Source organism: Odontomachus brunneus, unplaced genomic scaffold, assembly GCF_010583005.1.
Source record: "Odontomachus brunneus isolate Ranch 3 - 2012 unplaced genomic scaffold, Obru_v1 Obru_scaffold_028, whole genome shotgun sequence".
Taxonomy (NCBI): Eukaryota; Metazoa; Arthropoda; class Insecta; order Hymenoptera; family Formicidae; genus Odontomachus; species Odontomachus brunneus.
In genome coordinates this window covers 23,598-44,567 of record NW_022639478.1, presented here as the reverse complement: position 1 = coordinate 44,567, position 20,970 = coordinate 23,598, and the positions used below count along the sequence as shown (strand labels likewise).

Genomic DNA, 20,970 nt, shown 5'->3' with positions numbered 1-20,970 from the left:
TCTCTCTCTCTCTCTCTCTCTCTCTCTCTCTCTCTCTCTCTCTCTCTCTGACTCGCCCTCTCTCTCTACTTCCTATCACTTTCCGTGTCTCAACTCTTCAATTCTCTCATGTCTACTAGCGAATTCGGTTGGATGCACTGATACGTATCGACGCGCGTTAAATCCATCAAACCTACCTTGCGAAAACAGCTGTTTTTTATTTCTTATCCGATCTATCACACAGATTACCTAAACAATAAAACAACAAGAATCAGGGATGGATGGAACTTTTCGAGGTGAGTTTGATACTAATACTATTTCAGTGACATTTTAACTGTACTTATAATAAAATTTGAACGTATATGTGAATATATATATATATATATATATATATATATATATATATAACTTGAGCAAAATGTATATGTTATCAATAATATTTATAAAAATAATAAAATTTCTATAAAATACACTTTATGTAAATTTTATTTTTGTGGTAGTTTATAAAAATTTAAAATAGTTTTTTTACTTTACTTTTTGTATATATTTTTCTTTTATTTTAGTTTTAGTTATCTTGTATATGTATTTATTGTACATACTATTATATTTAATCTTATTGTACATACTATTATATTTAATCTTATAATAGTTTTACTTATTTATTAAATTTATTTTATTTGTAAAGTATTTTATAAGAAATTGTTTCTATACAATATTCTAAAACAAGGTCACCTTTTTGTAGGAACTCGGTGCTTCAGCATTACTAATTTCAACATCAAATCCATCCCTGATAATAATAACAAGACAAAACAATAATAACAATTTAATCTATCTAATTATGTGAATATACCAAAGTGTACAATAGTATTCATACGAACACAGTGTGAAAGTCACTCGATCACCGAACTCGACAAGTATACATACAGATATATGTTCCGCCAAACAACACGACGGTTGCTAATGCGTTATCCTTCGGCGAAGGATCTCGTGTTGCTGATGTATAACGTTACACTGCATACAAAGTGTGTTATCCTGGCTGAATCTCTTTTTACATGTTTCTCATTGTTTTAAATCACTTAACACGTTTGAAAACGTAATTACACCGTAATTCACCAACACGTCCTAAACGTGTCAAATGATGTGATTTCAAACCGCAAGAAATGTGTGAAAAGAGCGAAATTACGTGCTTACGCGTCTGAAAACGCACTCTTGGATTTGCAGTGTATGCGTGCGCTTTCGCTTGCGTTTGCGACAGCGAGCGAGTGATTCATTATCGGATCCGCATCCGACTGAATTCCCTGTAAGTCTCACGCGTTACGTAAAAACGGCGGGACCGATTATTACCTCGACCCAGCCCGAGCTTGAGACATGTATTATACACGTCGCGGCGACACGAGACACGTACGTATCGTATCCCCGACATGCGTGATCTCCCGAACGCCGTTCTTGAGATGTATATGTCAATTTAATACGTAACTATAATAATTAAAGAAAAACAAAGTGGCCGGATGCAGTACGCTCGTTTCTATATGCTGCCGTAACCGCATCCCACCGATATCCATCCCCCATTCGTCGTTGTCCCACCGTTCATTTTATCAAAGGCATGGCTGACTCGATTATACACCCCCGTCTATTTTCGACTCATCCCTCACCGCGCTTTCCACCTGTCCAATTCGCGCCGGGGGGAATTATTTATAATCAGCTCGCCGATTATTTACGCAATTATTTTGATTATCTCGCCGAGCAAAAATGGCAGAACGAAGACAGAGCGTTGTCACTCTCTCTCTCTTTCTTTGGGTATATTCTCGCTTTCTCCCATTGTTACTCTGTCGAGATTTAATTAACATCTTTTGGATACAACTGAGAAGCGAAGTATATCGTATATAAGCGACAAGTGAACTTATTCATCTGACCGTTCACCTGTCAGCCCGGCGACAATTATTTAGGTACGCGCGGCACCTCCCCCTCAGTCTATATTTTTATATAGACTGAGATATATTTTTTGATACATTGCGACGCGCGCCTACCAACATTTTCTCGCGTGTATCACCATCAGCCCTCCGTACCGTGCGAATCCGCGCGCGCGCGGCGCCATACATCAGCGGCCTCCGAGTCTTTGCCGCCTGATGTTTCCCGAATTGTTACGGATGTCGTGTCACACTAAAAACGGAAATGACGCACATCGCCGAGATGATAAATAATCGCGGCGCTGCGCGGCTCGACTCGGCTTGGAGGAGCATGAATTCGCGACGGTGCGGGAAATGAAGAAGAATGTGCCGGAGCGCGTCGCCGGCATACGAGCTCCGGATTTGGCTACTACGGATACGCCGTCACGAGACTCGCGAACCATTAATCCGGGGGTTAGAAGAAAGAGAAAGAAGGAGAGGGATTCTCACCCTCCACCGTCCTCTTCCCGCCCCGCTCCGTTCGTGGTCAAAGGTGTCCACATGCCGGCGGTAATGCCGATTCCGCACAATGTGCGATGCCGGGCACAATGTAGCGCGACCCACGCCATGTAGGCGAGGCTGTTCTTTTCTTTTCGGTACGCGCACCTCGTCCGTACTTAATCCGCCGCCTGAAGATCAACCTGCTTGACGGCGTCGTAAGGTTTCGCCGTGCGGCGCGCGTAGCCATGGCCGCGATACAGTCCGTGGCCGGCATTGCTCGCGCGAGCACACCGGCGTCGAGACGTAGGAGAGCGTGTACTTTACGTTCCCTTACAAAGTAAGTACATTTCCCGCACACGAGATTAGCCCCCGCCGGGGAAGTGGGCTGCACGACGCTCGTCCCTCGTCCTTCTTCCGACCGCGACGGAAAAAGTATTTGACATCCGCGTCGCGTCACCCCTTTGTCTCTCTTTCTTGTACTCATTACATGATTATACAGGGTGTCCCAGATCACCTTCACAATCTCTTGTGAGGACGTAAAGCGGATTGAAATGAACACAAAAGTCCAATACCGTTTTGCGATATTTGCAATAAATCTCAAGATAATTAATTAAAAAAAGATTAGTGAATAATAATGCGCGATATGGTAGATGAGCTGCAATTGCGGCGTCTGCCGTTGTATACTTGTACATTAAGTCAAACTGAACAAAAAAGTCCTCTACCATTTTGCAAATAACAACATAGATTTTTAGATATTAATTAAAGAAAATTTGTTCATTATGGTACATAATCATGTAACAATTTTCTTTGATTAATATCTAAAAATCTATGTTGTCAAAATGGTAGAGGACTTTTTTGTTCAGTTTGACATAATGTACAAATATACAACGGTAGACAGCGCAATTGCAGCTCATCTACCATATCGCTCATTATCATTCACCAATCTTTTTTAATTAATATCTCGACTATTATTGCGAATATCGCAAAATGGTATAGGACTTTTGTGTTCATCTCAATCCGCTTTCCATCCTTACGAGAGATTGTGAAGGTGATCTGGGACATCCTGTATAATATGGATGTGATTTTCTCTTTCGTAGAGACTTTTTAATTTTAACTCTTTTATTTTTATTTTATATCTTATATTGCGTTTGTGAGGAGAGATGTCCCAGAGCGCGTACAATAAATGCATCTGTTTGTCTGTCTCGAGAAACGCGGACCCTTAAATTCAAGCATCTAATTAACGAATCCGCACGATGGGACTGGAAACTGAGGAACGATATTTCATTAAACTTATTACTAAAACTAATCAAAGAGAAATCTCATATATTGATGAAATTGTTTTCTTCCTCGCGGAAAAAACTTTTCTTAATGAGACAACCTGTTTCTTGGACGATGGCGCTCCAATTATCTTCAGGATTCATTTATTCGGTGCGACCTAAATTAGCGTATTTAATGTCGCCATTATACACACGAATAAATTAATGCAGCGGAAGATCGCAATAAGCATCTTGCACTTCTGAGAAAAATGTACTTGAAAATTTATTTGTGAGACGTAAAGTTCACATTTAAAGATAAACTTTTTATCACAGAAATAAACTTTATATCACAGAAATAAACTTTATTTCACAGAGAGAAAAAGAGAGAGAGAGATAAACTTTATGTGAAATGAATTTCGAAATATTTCCTCAGTGCATTTTTAAAATTATCTGTATATAGTCGTATAAACATTTTAACATCTCTCGAGTTTGTTTCGCAAAGTGTTTTTAGTTATTGTTACCCGCTCTTTCAGATATTCTGCACATATTTATTCGCATATGGATACAACATAAATACACTTAGGGAGAAAAAATATGTAAGAAACAAAATGTATCTATTCGCGAAGGGTATTAATAATATATTTATATAACTTATATAAATAGAAAATCTTTTAAACAAAGAAGATATAAATTATTTTATTTAAGTAAGGAATAAACAATTGCCTTCTCATAAGGAAGCTACGTGCACGTTGTTTCAAAAAAATTTATATTTTCTTATATACAAAAAAATGTTCCTCAATATAAAAATATGCACATTAATATACACGTGTAAATATGTTATTGATATTCACTGAATAAAAATATTTTTTTATTTTTTTAATATCCTTTTTATCGATATACATAAATTCTGCAAAGTCCCTCGATAATATGTCGCGCATCAACGAGATATCTAGATAACATAATGAAACGGTATTCAACTCTTATTCTCTATCACATTTGGGATTATTCTAGTTTAAAATAAAGTTGACTTACATTGTATAAGCTGTTTACTGTACACTTCGATCTATGGTTGTGCAACACGAAAGCAACTTACGTAATTAAGACTTAATCTAATTGGACGAGAGGTAGCCGCATATCGATTCATTGAAACTGAATCAAGGTGAATTCGTTGAGGTTTAAATAAACATTTTACTATTTTTTAAAGCAAAAATGGATAAAGATTCAACTTAAATATTATTTTTCAATGTAGAAAATTTAAGTATTACTTTACGCTAACAAAATGAACCACACTGCGTTATAGATTTATGATTTTATTGGGCAACCGTAAAAAAATAAATAATCGGATTGCTTCTTCAGGTAAAACTATAGCTTGTTAAGGTCATATAGCTAAGTGTTTTCAGTAACGTAAAGCGCCACTCATAAATTTATTATTTGCCAAACAAAAATTACGTTTCTATACATTTATTTCACTGTCTAGATGATACATATTAATTTAAGATAAAATTGAAATAATATTAATATTAAATACAAAAAATACGATTTTTATCGTTTCTATTAATGCTTCCTCTATGCATTAGTTGGACTAACAGAGATGCAGATAGATAATGGAAAGAAGTATAAGGCTTCTTTCAAATTTTTTCCCATTAGAAAGTTTAGATGATAAAAGTATTATATCTTCACTTATATTCTTTACTATTGCAAATAAACTACGTAAATTGCTTGAAGCTTCAAATACATAAAAATATAAACATTTAATATTATATACTTCATATATTACGTATAAATTTATTTGCTTCTTAATACTTTAAATATTGATTTTTTAATTTTAAAATACGCAGAATCATTTCCTATAAGATTCCTATAAGTCTATTACAAAATTTACAGAATATTGTTATTAATTTACACAAAAATGGGTTAGTGAAAAAATCTAAAAAATATCCATATACAGGTATTATTTATAAATAAAATTATGAAATAAAATTTCATACCATTTTTAATATTTTGCATTCTGCTTACAACTTACTTAACTGCGAAACGTGAGAAACACTGTCCTGGTTGATCTCAATACTTTATGCCGCAAATGCTAAATATAAGAAGCCTTACTCACGTTATCATCATGCTTTATCTGCTTCTGTTCTTACATTTTGGATGAACTAAAGATTACACGCAGAACGGATCTCTTCTGTTTTCCGAAGAATCGGTGTTGGAGGATAACTAGCTCTCAACCTAGAATGCGTGACCTATTTTCATTGAACTCTATACTCAAAGACGTCTTTTATCTCTCTACATGATCGATCTTCATTGAAATTTATATAATTTGTGTAACATATCGACTTACTATGAGATACGTAATGTGTTACAAGAAATAAATATTGAAGAGGAGGTCATTAAACTATTAATAAGCAAGAGTACTTAATTCTTAAAGCTGAATTTAATATTATAAAGCTCGTCTATGCTAGAAGTTGTAAAATCGTGAAGAATACAGAATCATATTCTTATCAGTCAAGACAAGTCGTAGTTATAAGGATATTTATGAGTCGGATATCCGTTTGGATATGTCCGATTACTTTTTATATTGGATATATAATTTGGATATATCCGTTTGTTTCTTTTACATTGGACTCCGATTAGATAATATAATTGAATATTTTTCTCAGCGGAAGAAATCTATTCGATAAGATCCGTTAGAGCCCGGCAACTTTCGAACACGCGTGAGTCCAGCTTCGCGATTGGAAATGTATTTAAGCCGTAGGAGGCATTTTCCAATTTTAGGCACTTGCAGTATTCCGTTCAGCGGATACGTACGCGAGGCGATACGCCGAGGGTGAAATGAATCCGTCGGAATCGCAACAGGATCTACTCGCGAACGAGGCGAGTGCGCCGTCGGTGCAATCGTTACAGGCGCCTATTGACTATATTCTTGGCCCGGTCGAGAAGCATTTCCTGCTCAGCGCGGAACGAGGCGATTGTGCGACTGTCAAAAGGTAATCCTGAGCATCGCTCGGCGCGCTAATACCACCGGCAAAGATTTTACGTCCCGGACGAGACGTAAAATAAACTGGGTTTAGTATGAATTCTGGACGGGCTGTCTGCGACCGAACTGCGTGTTTCTTCCTATTGCGTGAGATGCTGATGCACTGACGCCATTCTGGCCAGAGATCACATAATTTCTTCCTAGAATACAAACGTGAAAGGTTTCATGTAAATTCGACAATTTTAGCGAGCATATGTAACTTTTTAAACTGTGAAAACTTCTCTTGTGAACTTTTTCGCCTCGAAAGACGGGAGGGAGATTCTCTAATTTGAAACCATTTGGAAATGTCCACAGACACAAGTTCACAGAGCGAAAGATTCATGATCGTTCTCTTCCTTGGCGTATCGCGCTTTAATCATTAGAATCCAGCCGGTGAAATTGGAAATATCGTGATGACCTGGATATTCACAATTAATACGTTCGTTGACATGGTTTATTTGAACTTTTCCATATAACTTTTCCATATATAATCTCTTTTGGAATCTTATTTGGAAGTTTTCATTATGTAATTGTGTAAAACAGACTTAGTTTGATATTGTGGATATAGAAAAAATTTCTTGACATCACAAATGTGATGGCGATTATTTTCTTTTTTCATCCATATAAATCTGTTTTTAATAATAATATTCATTTATAAGAGGTGGGCAGAAAAATCATCATTTAGTTATAAAAAATAAATTAGGATAATAGTATATAAAAAATAACTATAATAAATAAATAGCAAGAAATAAAATTAAAATATAGATAAATGAATGAGCAAATTAATTAGAATGACGATTTAGTTCACAATAAAAATAAATAAAGGTGTTTTACACAATTACATGAAAAAATTTAGAGTGGATTATGTTGGAAAAGTTTCCTTAATAGACGATAGTAGCGAACATGCCAACATGTTGACTGCCATATTCTCCATGATTATGATTATATCTCACTAATTTATGCATATAAGATGTAACTAATTGCACTGAATGAATTAAATACGCGACCAATAGAAAACTAATACTGGAACTTTACAAATAATGCATGAGAAAGTGTGTGTATTTTATCGTAAATAATTTCGATTGTGAAAACTGCAGTTGATTTTTGAAACAATATATAAAAATCAGCTTGGCAGTCGAGGCTTTAATAACGTACGAATACCATTCTATTTAAAATCTGAATTTAACATACGAGTTTCTCATTAAACATACGAGTTTAAAGAGAAATCACATTTCTATGATAACAGACAGCGAGTGACAAATATTACTACTCCTTTGAATTTACGCTCGCTGTAACCAACTTCTCCTTATTTCAACGGAAATGTGATCTCAACACTTATTAAGTCTCCTTGCTATTTTCGCAGATTGATCGAGGAAAACGAAGGGCACGCGGAGATACTGAACATCAACTGCGTTGATCCGCTGAACCGATCAGCGCTCACCGCCGCGATCGAGAACGAAAACGTCGAACTGATCAGACTGCTGCTGGAATTGGGAATCGAAGTGAAGGTAAGTAAGTATCGTGGAATCGAGACGGCGTGGCGTCTCTCATGAAGATCACGCGGGCGGCCGTTCGTTCCCCTAATTATTGCACGAGTGTAATGTGTGTTACCGTTTGATATCACGTAATCGATGTCTACCGGGATACCGCTAATGAGAGTTCCGCGCGCGCGCACGCACACACGCACGCCTGGCGTTTTGGGTCACCCTGTATAGAACGGCCGTTCTGCGAGCGCGACATTGTTATGAATTACCTGCATTACGCAGCATCTGAGCCGCAAGTCGCTAACGCGTAAGAGCATTGAAGCCCCTCCGAAACCATAATTCGCACGTCTTATAGGATGCACTTCTGCACGCCATTAAGGAGGAGTACGTGGAGGCGGTGGAGATCTTGCTGGAGTGGGAGGAAAAGATACACAAGCCTGGCCAGCCCTACGTAAGTTCAATAATGAATTTTATGCAATTCTACACGGAAAAAACAATTCTGTTCGGTATAACCGAACGGTTTTCGGTATAACCGAATTTTCGGTTGTTCAGGGATCAGACGAAAACTCGATTGTAGGAACAGAAAAATTCCTTTATGAGGCATCTATATAATCAATTGTTCTCAGCTGCCTCAACCGAGTTCTAATATCGTTGAATGTTCAGACAAATATTTTCGGTTGCGACAACATAAATATTAGTTTCCGTAACAGAGATATCGCTTCTAATCACCTAATTTGCAATTGGTTCCTACTTGGTTGCACCAACTATTTTTTTTGCGTGTATACATCTCTTTTGCGGGCAATTTTAAAACACGCGCTATATGTATCCGCTTCGGTAGAAACAGAGCGATCGCACATTCACATAGGAAAATACATGGAACAAGTGTATTCAAGTAAATGTTATTTGTTTCAGGTATCTCCCAAGTCTCATATATTCACAAATCTGTTATAAATGATTATTATAAGCAAAATGATTATTATAAGAGTTCATTATAAGCATCAAATTTATTCAAAATATATTTTGAATCCTAGTAAGTTTAGCATTTCGATCAAGAATATCAAATTTAAACAAAAGTTTGGCTTGCTAACTACATAAAGTCAAACCAACTTCTTCCATAAAATTTTTCTATATTCTTGTAAAGAAAATAAACTCTTCTTTTGAGTAAATAATAATTTCTCCAAATTTGCAATAAATATGTTGCATTAAGATAACACTCGAGGATTACCAAGAAAATATTCTTTATTGGAAATAGTCATGCTTAAAAGAACAAAAATTAGTTGAACAATATAAGCCATTTAAATATTTCTGTTAGTTAAACAATCATTTTTCTTAGTAGTAGATAATAATATTTCTTTGTGTATACTTGATAGACAAATTATCCACTCTTTAAACGCACGAGACCGGACATGATTTCCCTTTTCTTCTTATCATTATAATTAGTCTCTAATTAATCAGTGGCGAAGAGGACTTCTGTCATTTCAGTGACATTTTTATATTTTACTTCAGAGCTGGGAAGCCGTGGATTCATCGTCCAATTTTACACCCGACATAACTCCATTGATCTTGGCGGCTCATAAAAACAATTACGAGATACTGAAATTGCTTTTGGATCGCGGCGCGACTTTACCGACGCCTCACAATGCCAGGTACGTCGAAAGAAGAGAGAGATATTATTTTATGATAATATAATACAGTCTATACAATTTTAATAATAAAGTCCAACATTGAGAAAATATTGTACTTAAGAAAAAAAGTAGAAGACAAATAGTGTACGCGCTTGTATTATCTAGTTTTGTAAATTTAGTATTTCATCAACACACACACATATATTCACGCACATTCGTGGAAATCGAATCTTTTCATATAAATTCTTTTCAGTTTTATCAGTATTCAATCTTTCTATTTATTCAAAAATAAACTGTCAGTAGATCTTGCTAAAGATAACACACATAGTAATTTTTCAAGTATCCTATTTCCAGTAAATAGCAAGTAACAGTAGTATTATAACAATATTATAATTTCTCAATTAACGATATAAGTATAATATAATACATGTTGTGAGGGAAGAGCAGACAAAAAGGAATATTTTTCGGGAAATCGTCAAAATAAGGTTAAAATAATTTTTTTCCCCAAACATGTTTAGTTTGGATTGTTTTCATTTGTTGTCTTACTTTCGCTAGTGAAACGAGCCTACGTAAAGAGAAGAGGAAGTAACTTCGTGATATTATTGCAGATGCGGCTGCGACGAATGCGTCACTTCCAGCGAACAGGACTCCCTCCGGCACTCGCAATCTCGAATAAACGCGTATCGTGCACTCACCTCGTCATCTCTAATCGCGCTTTCATCGAGAGACCCACTTCTGACGGCCTTCGAGCTTTCGTGGGAACTGCGTCGCCTCAGCAGGATGGAACAAGAATTTCGCGCCCAATATAACGTACTTAACTCAATGATCCTCCTCTTCCTCCTCCTCCTCCACCTCGAGTCATTCGGGCCCCTTCAAACGATTGGTAACTAAAATTTATAGTCATCCAGATCTTTTGATCTTTTGCGCGTTCGACGTACATTCGTAGACAGAAAGGTTGTTCGTAATTTTTGGGGTGAGTCTGTGACCGATGGAAGAATTCTTCCATTGAAAAACGGATTCTCCCATTGAACAAAACAGAGAGTTCACAAATAATAGACAATTTTTCTGTCCATGGCTGTTTTCTTTTATGCACGAACGTAAATTTGAGGATAAATTCGACAAACGCGATCGATAGCACGTATCCACTCTCACCTGCACTCTCGCGTATTTGTCCTCGTCTAAAGACGATTCTTTGTCAATCGCCAGGAGATGCGGCAACAGACGCAGCAATTTTCGACCTCTTTGCTGGACCACGCACGCACGTCTTACGAATTGGAAATAATGTTAAACTACAATCCCACCGGGGAGAATTGGGATCCTGGGGAGAGACAGACCTTGGACCGACTCAAACTGGCTATTAAATATAAGCAGAAGCAAGTACGTAGACGGGCGCTCTCCTTACAGCGGAGAGTACATTCTCTATACGTGCTCCTAATTTTCAACAAGCCTCGCGCGAGTTATATCGAACTGACAACATATTGACATTGAGACTTTCGCAATATGAAATAATATTTGTTTTAGCGTTTGGATTGGAGCCGTGTTTGTTTCCGACATTTTGTAAACATTTCAGTTCTCTTTGTCAAGAGAAAGAAGGCAGGAACAACTTGATATTGATTTAATAAACAAAAGATTATTCATAGAACGTTCTTTTGTGATGATATTCAATAACATACCACGTTTTCTAAGATATAGTTTTTAACGTTGTATTAATATTACTATGAATAGCTTCGATACTTCAATATCTCTCTCTATTTCTCTCTCTCTCTCTCTCTCTCTCTTTCTCTCTCTCTCTCTTTCTCTCTCTCTCTCTTTCTCTCTCTCTCTCTATCTCTCTCTATCTCTTTCTCTTTCTCTCTCTTTCTATCTCTTTCTCTCTCATTCTCTGAAACATTTCCAAAATATTCGACAGGAATATATTAAAGAGAATCCGACAATATATTTAAAAAATTTTGAGGATTTTTTATTATGCATGATTGTGCATGATTATATAAGACTACATAGAGACATACTGAAAGAAATTATCCGATAAAAAATTAACAAACGAATTTTTCCGATCAAATTTCGATCACTTTTTTTATATCTGATCAGAATATTCGATTAAATTTTATCGGATACTTCCGATCATGGCATTTCATCAGATAAACCGATTAAAAAATTATGAACCAATATTTCCTGATAGGATATAAAAATTTACCGGTATTTTAACCGAAAACATCTGTTTGTTGATATTTTTATATAATTTCAATGCAATATTCATGTATATATATATATATATATATATATATATATATATATATATATGATATTTTTTATAGATGTTATATAAACTAATAAACTTATATCTGTTCATATATTTTGTGGTAGTTCGTCTCTCATCCGAACGTGCAGCAATTATTAGCCGCTATTTGGTACGACGGTCTTCCGGGATTCCGAAGGAAAAGCATGATGGCGCAACTGCTGGAAGTCGGCAAGCTCGGGGCGATGTTCCCGGTCTACAGCACGATGTACATGATGGCACCCACTTCGCAGATGGGGCTGTTCATGAAGAAGCCGTTCGTGAAATTCATATGTCACTCCGCGTCATACGCCTTCTTCCTAAGTAAGTTCGATCGCGATGTAATCCTTTGTGCTGCCATTTCTACATTAATGTTCTATATTATTGCGAAGTCTCCCAGTGCACTTCAATTACGAGTTACATGCAAGTGTAATAAAGCAAAGCTTGACCAAGTATTTTATTCGTAGTGCTTCTTGGCATGGCGTCGCAAAGAGTCGAATACCTGTTGATTGAATTATTCGGCAACGAGTGGATGCGGGAGATTCTCGCCGGTTGGAAGAAACGAGAACGTGGTGGCGTGCCAGGCTTCGTCGAGACCGGCGTGGTCATCTATGTGATAAGTAATGCAACCATGTAAACTGTAGAATTAGAAACAATTAGCGTGAATAGACGCAGTAAGAGCAAACTTATATTGATATATATATATGATATATTGATATATATGATATATTGATATATATGATATATATGATATATATATATATATATATATATATATATATATATATATATATATATATTATTATTAGTAAGTTTGCCAAGCGTGTTCAGAGTGAGTGATCGCATGAAAATCTGTGATAGATTTAGTCACACAGTGACGCATTCTTAATTAGTTAGATGAAAATCATTTTAGCGAGCATAAAATCCACTGTCTTATATAAAAAATTATTATTACTAATTTAAATAGAATATATATATGTGTGTGTATCCTATTAAAATTATTAATTATATACGTTTATATATATATACATATATACACATGTATACATACATATATTTCACGCAGTCACATCTCGTAGGTTTAATCATCGGCGAGATTAAATCTTTATGGGCAGACGGATTAATTGAATATATATCGGATCTGTGGAATATCGTAGACTTCATTCAAAATACTTTTTACGTAATCTGGATAAGTATGAGAATCACGGCCTGGTGGATAGTGCAGGTATGTTTCATTCTGCTTTTATGAAAGGTACACAAAAAACCCATATAAATGCAATCTCGTAAAATTAACTCAAGCTAAATGATTATTATAGATGAAAAACTAAAGATTTGTTACAAACTAATTTAGATCCATATTAATAGTCCTTACTTCAAACTTATGTCATGTGAAATTCAGGTTTTAGTCTTTTAATTGAATCACACTTATAAATGTTGTGTAACGTTACATATAACGTTACATGTTATATACTTCAAATAAAAGACTCGAATCTAACTTTAAATTCAAATCTGAATATCTTAAGTAAGACAAATTTTAAATAACAACCATTTTTTTTTAATATAAACCTTGGAACAATATTAAAACTTGAATTTAATTTGAATTTGAATTAAATTGAAACATATTAAAATTTGAGAATTCTTCTCGCGAACTACACAACCAATAAAACTTCTATGGATGATTTATACTGATCCTTATTTTGCGCTCTCTTTTATCGATAAAAGTGTCTCTATAAATGTGACTGAAAGTCAATCAGAGCGTTTGTAAGTAACATTTAAAGATATTTACGTCAATAAAAAATAAAGGCTTGTATCTTCTTTTCACGCGAAGAATTTCATGTTTGTCAATTGTATTACAATTTATTAGATATACTCTTCAATAACGTTCCAGATTTGATTCGCACGTTTCTTGCGTGTAAAATTAATCCGATTATTTTACGTATAACAGAGAGAATACTGGGATGGCTTAGATCCTTGGTATCCGCGGGATCAGTGGCATGCGTTTGATCCAATGTTACTTTCGGAAGGAGCTTTTGCAGCTGGGATGATCTTCAGGTAATTCTCACAATTAAATTATTTATTAATGAAAACAAACGTGAAAAGAACTGTTTTGCACAAAGTGTACATTCAAACGCAAGTATAAGCACTCACACATTTAGACGTTCGATTACACGTCTAATTAGCTCTTTTCTTCACACCGTTATTTTTCGACAGGATACTTCCTTCTCACCGACAAATACACTCGGCGTGTATTATATGTATATACGGAATGTGTTTCAGCTTTTTAAAACTCGTCCATATATTCAGCGTGAATCCTCATCTCGGCCCACTCCAGATTTCCCTTGGGAGGATGATAATAGACATAATCAAGTTCTTTTTCATCTATACCCTCGTGCTGTTTGCTTTCGGTTGCGGTGAGTAACGCCGCCTCCGCTTACTTATTCATCCGGAACTCCATTATTTGCATCTGTGAGATTCGTCACACTTATTTATTTAGCATCCCGCTTCGATTTTAAGATACGGTTTGCAACTTTCTTTTTCTCTCTTTTTTTTTATAACATGTAGGATGATATGTTGCCTCTTAAATTCACCCTCTGTTTTTAGGTATGAATCAACTGATGTGGTATTACGCGGATTTGGAGAAGATGAAGTGTTATCATACGTCCGACGATCTGCCGGACTTCGATAATCAGGAGAAAGCTTGCTCGATATGGAGGAGATTCGCCAAGTACGATGGTTGAGCGCTTTCAATTAATACTTGCAAGATCAAAATATTCCACAACGAATTACTTGGAATAATTTCAAGCCACTTTCCTTTAGAATTATAGTAACAAATAATATATCGATGAATAAGAAATCCCGTATGTGCAAGAATCAAAATTTTTTAAAAATAAAAAAAAATTGTTTTGAAAATTCACTATACTCTGAATGATCAAAATTTTTTCCATATTCATTACTTTTCTAAGATTTCAGACTACAGTAAGACGTTTTTAATAAAATCAAGAAAAGAATGTTAAGTTCTCTAAACGACAAACTCGACAATTTTTGCAGATATGAGGTATCACTTTTTAGCTTTATATAAGAAAAAGGTTAAAAGAGAATATCTGGCAGCATAAATCATAATCATAAATGTTATAGAAGTGTAAAAAAAATGTTCCTTTGGAATAGTCCAAAGGAACATTTTTTTTACACTTCTATAACATTTATGATTATGATTTATGCTGCCAGATATTCTCTTTTAACCTTTTTCTTATATAAAGCTAAAAAGTGATACCTCATATCTGCAAAAATTGTCGAGTTTGTCGTTTAGAGAACTTAACATTCTTTTCTTGAAACAAATTATTTGATTGACATAACAAAAATATTTCTTTAGAACTAAGCCGCAAATAAATATTTTTGTTGCTTTAAACAAAATTTTGTTCGATCAATCGAAAAATTCGTTTGGACTATTCCAAAGAAACGTTTATTTGATTCAACCAAATCGTTCTCTCTGTGTGCCTAGATAATAATATATTAGTGCATTAGTTGGTGTTTACTGAGTTGGGTCTTTCTCGGCTCAATCTTCGCGTAAAAGACTAAAATTTCGTTAATGTGTCAGTTTGTTCGAGACGTCGCAGTCTCTCTTCTGGGCTAGTTTCGGAATGATCGATCTAATGTCCTTCGATCTGACGGGTATCAAGAGCTTCACGCGATTCTGGGCACTACTCATGTTCGGTTCCTACTCTGTGATAAATGTCATTGTGCTGCTCAACATGCTGATTGCTATGATGTCTAATTCTTATCAAATTATTTCGGTAAGTAGTCACCGATATTCAAAAATGTCTTGTATGAAGATGTTATTACTTGATATCTAAGATTTTGCGGTATGTAGATATACTCAAGTTGGTGGCACGTCTTTCGTGGATTTAATTTTGATATTTCGTGAATATTCCATTTTTCTTCTTCAAGGAGAAGAACAGCGTGACGCTTTGATACTTAAACTTCTAGTTACTCCTCTTCTTAATGAAGTAAACCAAAATAATTTATCTAATAGCTCTTAAGTATCAAATTATAAAATAACGGGCGCAGTGAATCATTATAATCTTCTTATAGAAAATTAAAACTAAGCACGAATTAATAATTCGTAGTTAACAATAACAGAATTCAAAATTTATCACTTAAAATTTGGCACAAATATCTTGCGTTTGAATTTAATTGATCTGATGGTCGCGTTTTATGATTTGAACTGAAATGTTCACGAAACGTGGACACAAATCCAGAAAGAACGCAACATCAATCTGGACAAACCAAGTATGTTATTAATTTGATTTTTCATATGATCTTCGTGGTCCATTACACAGAGCAATCTTGAATTTTAAATATATACATTATATTAAAATCAATGCGCTAACATATTATTTATATTTCTAGGAACGATCTGACACAGAATGGAAATTCGCCAGGAGCCATTTGTGGATGAGCTACTTTGAAGACGGCGACACCGTACCGCCGCCGTTCAACATGATACCAACCAGCAAAACTTTCCAAAAACTGTTAAAATGTGGAAGCGCCGGTCGCTCCACAACATCTTTCATTGTAAGTCATTTTTATAAATTTATAAAGTACCTACAATCACTTAATGTGGTTTCCTCAGTTACAAATTCAACAATTAAGACATAGAGCAATTTAACATGTTTGCTATTAGCGTCACAAATATGTAGGGTTGGGTAAATAATAATTTTTATGTGTAGGGTTAGGAGAGTGATAAATTTTTTATGTCTACATAAACAAATTAATGCTGCAATTCTAAGTAGAACTGTAAGTCTCGTAACTTGTTCTCGTAAAATTCGTCAGAACTTATGAGTAGATTTGCAAGTCTATGCAATATCATATGTCGTACAATCATTTGTAAATATCGTAAATTACATGAAATCGTAGATATTTACGAGTAATTACGATATATGATATTGCATAGACTTGTAAATCTACTCATAAGTTCTGACGAATTTTACGAGAACAAGTTACGAAACTTATGATTCTGCTTAGAATTGCAGCATAAGTCTGTAGACTTATAGTAATTTTATTATTGTATGCCTTCCCCCACAGTTCAGTCTGTACTTTTTATGTAATTATTTTATTAATTATGTAAAATAATTTTATTAATTTTACTTTATATATATTTTTTTTTTCACTATATAACTAACAATAACTAAGCAATAACTAAGTGTATTAAAACTTAAAAAACTTAAAGAAAAATAAAACCATATTTTATATTATTTTTTATTAATTTTGTAAAACAGACTTAATTTTATTATATTATTATATAAATATGTGCATTTATCACGTTATTATGCAAATTTATTAATAAAATAAAATTATTGTGTAATTAATAAAATAATTACATAACAATGCAAGATAATAGGGAGAGTTTTCTAAATTAACCCAGCGAACGTGTTAAAAATGGCCAATAATTTTGCAACTGTATACGTCGATCATATCGTCACTTAACGATCTTCTTTCAGAAAAAGTCTCGAGAGAAGGCAATGGCCAGACACGACACTGTTGTGCGTCTACTTATACGTCGCTACGTGACAGCTGAGCAACAAAAGCGGGACGACTACGCCATCACCGAGGACGATGTCCGAGAAATCCGTCAGGATATTTCAACCTTCCGGTACGATCTCATCGACATTCTCAAGAAGAACGGAATGCACACACCGGCGCTCGACAAAGAGGACACGAACAGTCAGTATGCAATCAGTCGAATTTAATTCATAAAATGTTGTTTAACTTAATTTTCTATTAATCATAACTGGTTCTTCTTAAGTGAGCCATTAAGTGAGCCCGTAGTTCAATGAAGATGATAGAGTGGTTCAGACAAAGTGTCAATGGTTCACAATCATAGATACAAATTACATTTAATATTTTCTTAGATTACTTGGTCATATTGTTGATTTTTATCATATCAAGTCTTCATTAAAGTGAATTTTATAAAAGACTTTTATACTAGTCTTTCTGATTTAATTTTAGCTGTTATTATTTCAAAAACGAAAGCACGGTTATAATTATTCGTGTCCTTCCACCAGTACCGGGCAAGAAGGGCAGAGTGATGGAGCGTCGTCTGCAAAAGGACTTCCAGATCGGCATAGTGGAAGGTATCGTACACGCGGTCATCCAGAGCGAGAAGGAGCCGAAGGATGTCTTCAGTCAGATTGCACGTGCCATCGGACGTAAAGGAAGTGGCACAGGCAGGAAGGACTGGAACGCTGTGGTGAGGCAGAGCACTGTCACGATGGATCCGATCGGTAGCACGAACGAGGCGGTGCAACGTCAGTCCCGGCGCAGTTTGCGACGTCAACTACGACACCAGCCGGACTCCGACCTGGCGTCCATGGACCCGAATCGGCTGGTGGATTACAATCCGAATCTTTCGGATTTCACGCCAGCCACTAGGATCGCTTACGCCAAGTTCATGATGAGCAAGAACAAGTTGGACGAACAGGAGAATGGTGAGTTCGCATCTCGAATCATTGACTAGGAGTCTGTTTTCCATTGCTTAACTAGCTGTATTAGTTCTCTGTTATCTTTCTTCCATCAAATTTTATCCGTATATCTTTTTAAGTTTCGAGAGAGACTTCAGCAATAGAAAACAGACCCCATATTAAAATAAAGACCATTAGCGTTATAGGCTTATATGAGAGTGGTTTATATACGTCAAGCGTATATAAAAAATTTCACTATTTAAGATCCCAAGGATCTTATTTTGGAATGTTAATTATGCTTTTTTAATTTCGTGCTTTAATTCCGCCTTTATAAGTTTCGTTTTTCTTATATAAACGTCCTGCCCGATAAAAAATTTTTAATTATATATGAAATATATATATATATATATATATATATATATATATAATTATATATAAAATTATATATATAATTATACAATGATTATATATAACATGTATTAACATGTAGATGGACAAATTTCATATATAATTATATATAATAATGTAAAATTTTATATGATTTTATATAATTTTATTTAATTATGTATGACAAATTTTTTATTAGGTGTATAACGTTGTTTCAATTTGAGGATTAGAAATTTCTCATGATCATGAATTTTGCGGTTATTTATTGATTGTTAGAAGAAAAGTGAAGCGTTCGGACTATTTTCCAGATCTGCTAGATCAATTTTGAGTGTCATTTTATGGACATGTAATTTTATTTCGACGTATTTTGCAAGGATTTTTAGTGTTTATTTTCTCGCTTCTGACGTTATAAATCAAGGTGGCAGTGGCGAGAAAACAGGAAAAAAAATTTTATATTTTTTCACATATAACTTTAATTTTACTTGAATTTCCGTTTTTTTTTTAATTTTATTTTCCGTTTTTATTTTACTTGTAGTTATTGAAATGTTACTTGTTTTTTACCAATTTTTATCGATATGTAAATCCTCGCAGAACCTTCGGAGACAACCGAGCAGAAAACCGAGGCTCCCCGACGAAGTAGCAAAGTTATGATCTCGGAGACTGCGACGGACGAGATGCCACGTCCCATGATCGATACATTCAAGAAGAGCTTATTGAAGTCCATGAGCAGCGGTAGCGTGGACAAGCCGACGGACAAGACACTCGACATTCGAACTACCGATATCAGATCTCCTTCACCTATACCTGAGGATCCTGTAGAAGAAGAAGTCAGCAAGCAGCCTGAATCAACGTCAGCCGGAACGACCGATCAAGAAAAGAAAGTCGACGAGACAGAAGCGAGCAAGAGGGAAAGCGCGCAGGAGCAGCCCAAGGAAAGTGGCGGAACGAGTGAAGTGGAGAAAATAAAAGAGAAAGAGAAGAAAGAAGTAAAACTGAAAGAGGAAGATAAAAGTGAGCAATCAGATAAGAAGGGAAATAACGACGACAACGGCGATGAAGGTGAGATCTCGGGAACGAAGGAGGAAAACGAAGCAGGAAAACGCGCCGAGTCCGACACGAAAGAAAGCGAACCAGTGGCTGCATCGACTACAAAACTGCGCGGAAAGTCAAAGGCGACCGGTCAGATAATGGGAGGATGGATTTAGATTTGAGTATTCGATTTAACATGCCACGTTGGTCACTGATGGTTCACGCTGAATTTTCCACTCAAGTCATTTAATTTATCTTTATCGTTGTAACCACCAAACCAGTCAAAATGATGGGGGTTTGTAATATCTTATTACAAATTATTATATATTATTAATATTATCACAAATTTACAATAATTTATTTTATATTTTTAATTGATATTAAATACAATGAAGAAGAATAAATAAATGTTTTTCCCTTGCATTATGTATTTTTTCAAAAACCTGTCATTTTGACCGCTTTGATAGAAGTAAAATCTCTTTTTCAGTAGTTCTAGTATTAAAATATAAACGTGAAATAGTCCTATGATCATTAGGAAATACATATTATTTAACAAAAAAATGTGGTTCATACTTTTTAAACTTGTGGGAGTATATAATCTCATTCAAAACGAATGAAAAGTGGCAGCATTTTCATTCGAAGCAATAGTGACAATATCGCCACTCGAAATCGCCAGAGTAAATATTTCACTGAAACTTAGAGCAAATTTTTATTCGTTTTTCTCTGCAAAATTCGTTTTTCTCTGCAAAATAATTGTTCACGAAGGTGATTGCCTCTTCATTTGACGAAAATCTCTGTCCTCCGAGCGCAATTTTTAGATGAGGGAACAAAAAGAAGTCGCTTGGGGCTAGATCTGGTGAGTAAGGTGGATGGTCAAGCAGTTCAAACCGTAATTCGTGGATTTTCGCCATGGCAACCGCTGAGGTGTGAGACGGTGCGTTGTCTTGGTGAAACAGGATTTTCTTTTTCTGCAAATGTGGCCGTTTTCCCGCAAGTTCTGCCTTCAGCTTGTCAAGTAATGATGCGTAGTATGCTCCTGTAATGGTTTTTCCTTTTTGAAGATAATCGATTAAAATA

The 20,970-nt window shown here is 35.3% G+C and overlaps 1 protein-coding gene and 1 long non-coding RNA gene across 2 annotated transcripts; one reads left to right on the top strand and one right to left on the bottom strand.

The window, feature by feature from the left end:
- Nucleotides 1-6,416: 6,416 nt before the first annotated feature.
- LOC116842915 (transient receptor potential protein) lies at nucleotides 6,417-20,314 on the top strand. Its single transcript, XM_032812781.1, has 17 exons — nucleotides 6,417-6,606; nucleotides 7,999-8,143; nucleotides 8,475-8,570; nucleotides 9,626-9,765; nucleotides 10,353-10,554; nucleotides 10,951-11,121; nucleotides 12,109-12,343; nucleotides 12,487-12,639; nucleotides 13,099-13,244; nucleotides 13,965-14,071; nucleotides 14,297-14,430; nucleotides 14,621-14,744; nucleotides 15,615-15,810; nucleotides 16,427-16,591; nucleotides 17,518-17,740; nucleotides 18,082-18,504; nucleotides 19,456-20,314. Exons 1-17 carry the CDS (start codon nucleotides 6,452-6,454, stop codon nucleotides 20,067-20,069), a joined length of 3,429 nt encoding a protein of 1,142 aa, XP_032668672.1. The 5' UTR covers nucleotides 6,417-6,451; the 3' UTR covers nucleotides 20,070-20,314.
- On the bottom strand, nucleotides 6,547-11,042 carry LOC116842916. The gene is made up of 3 exons (XR_004377784.1): nucleotides 10,897-11,042; nucleotides 10,440-10,631; nucleotides 6,547-6,796 (listed from the first exon to the last, which is right to left on the bottom strand). It is a non-coding gene; the product is annotated as an uncharacterized LOC116842916 (long non-coding RNA).
- Nucleotides 20,315-20,970: the final 656 nt, after the last annotated feature.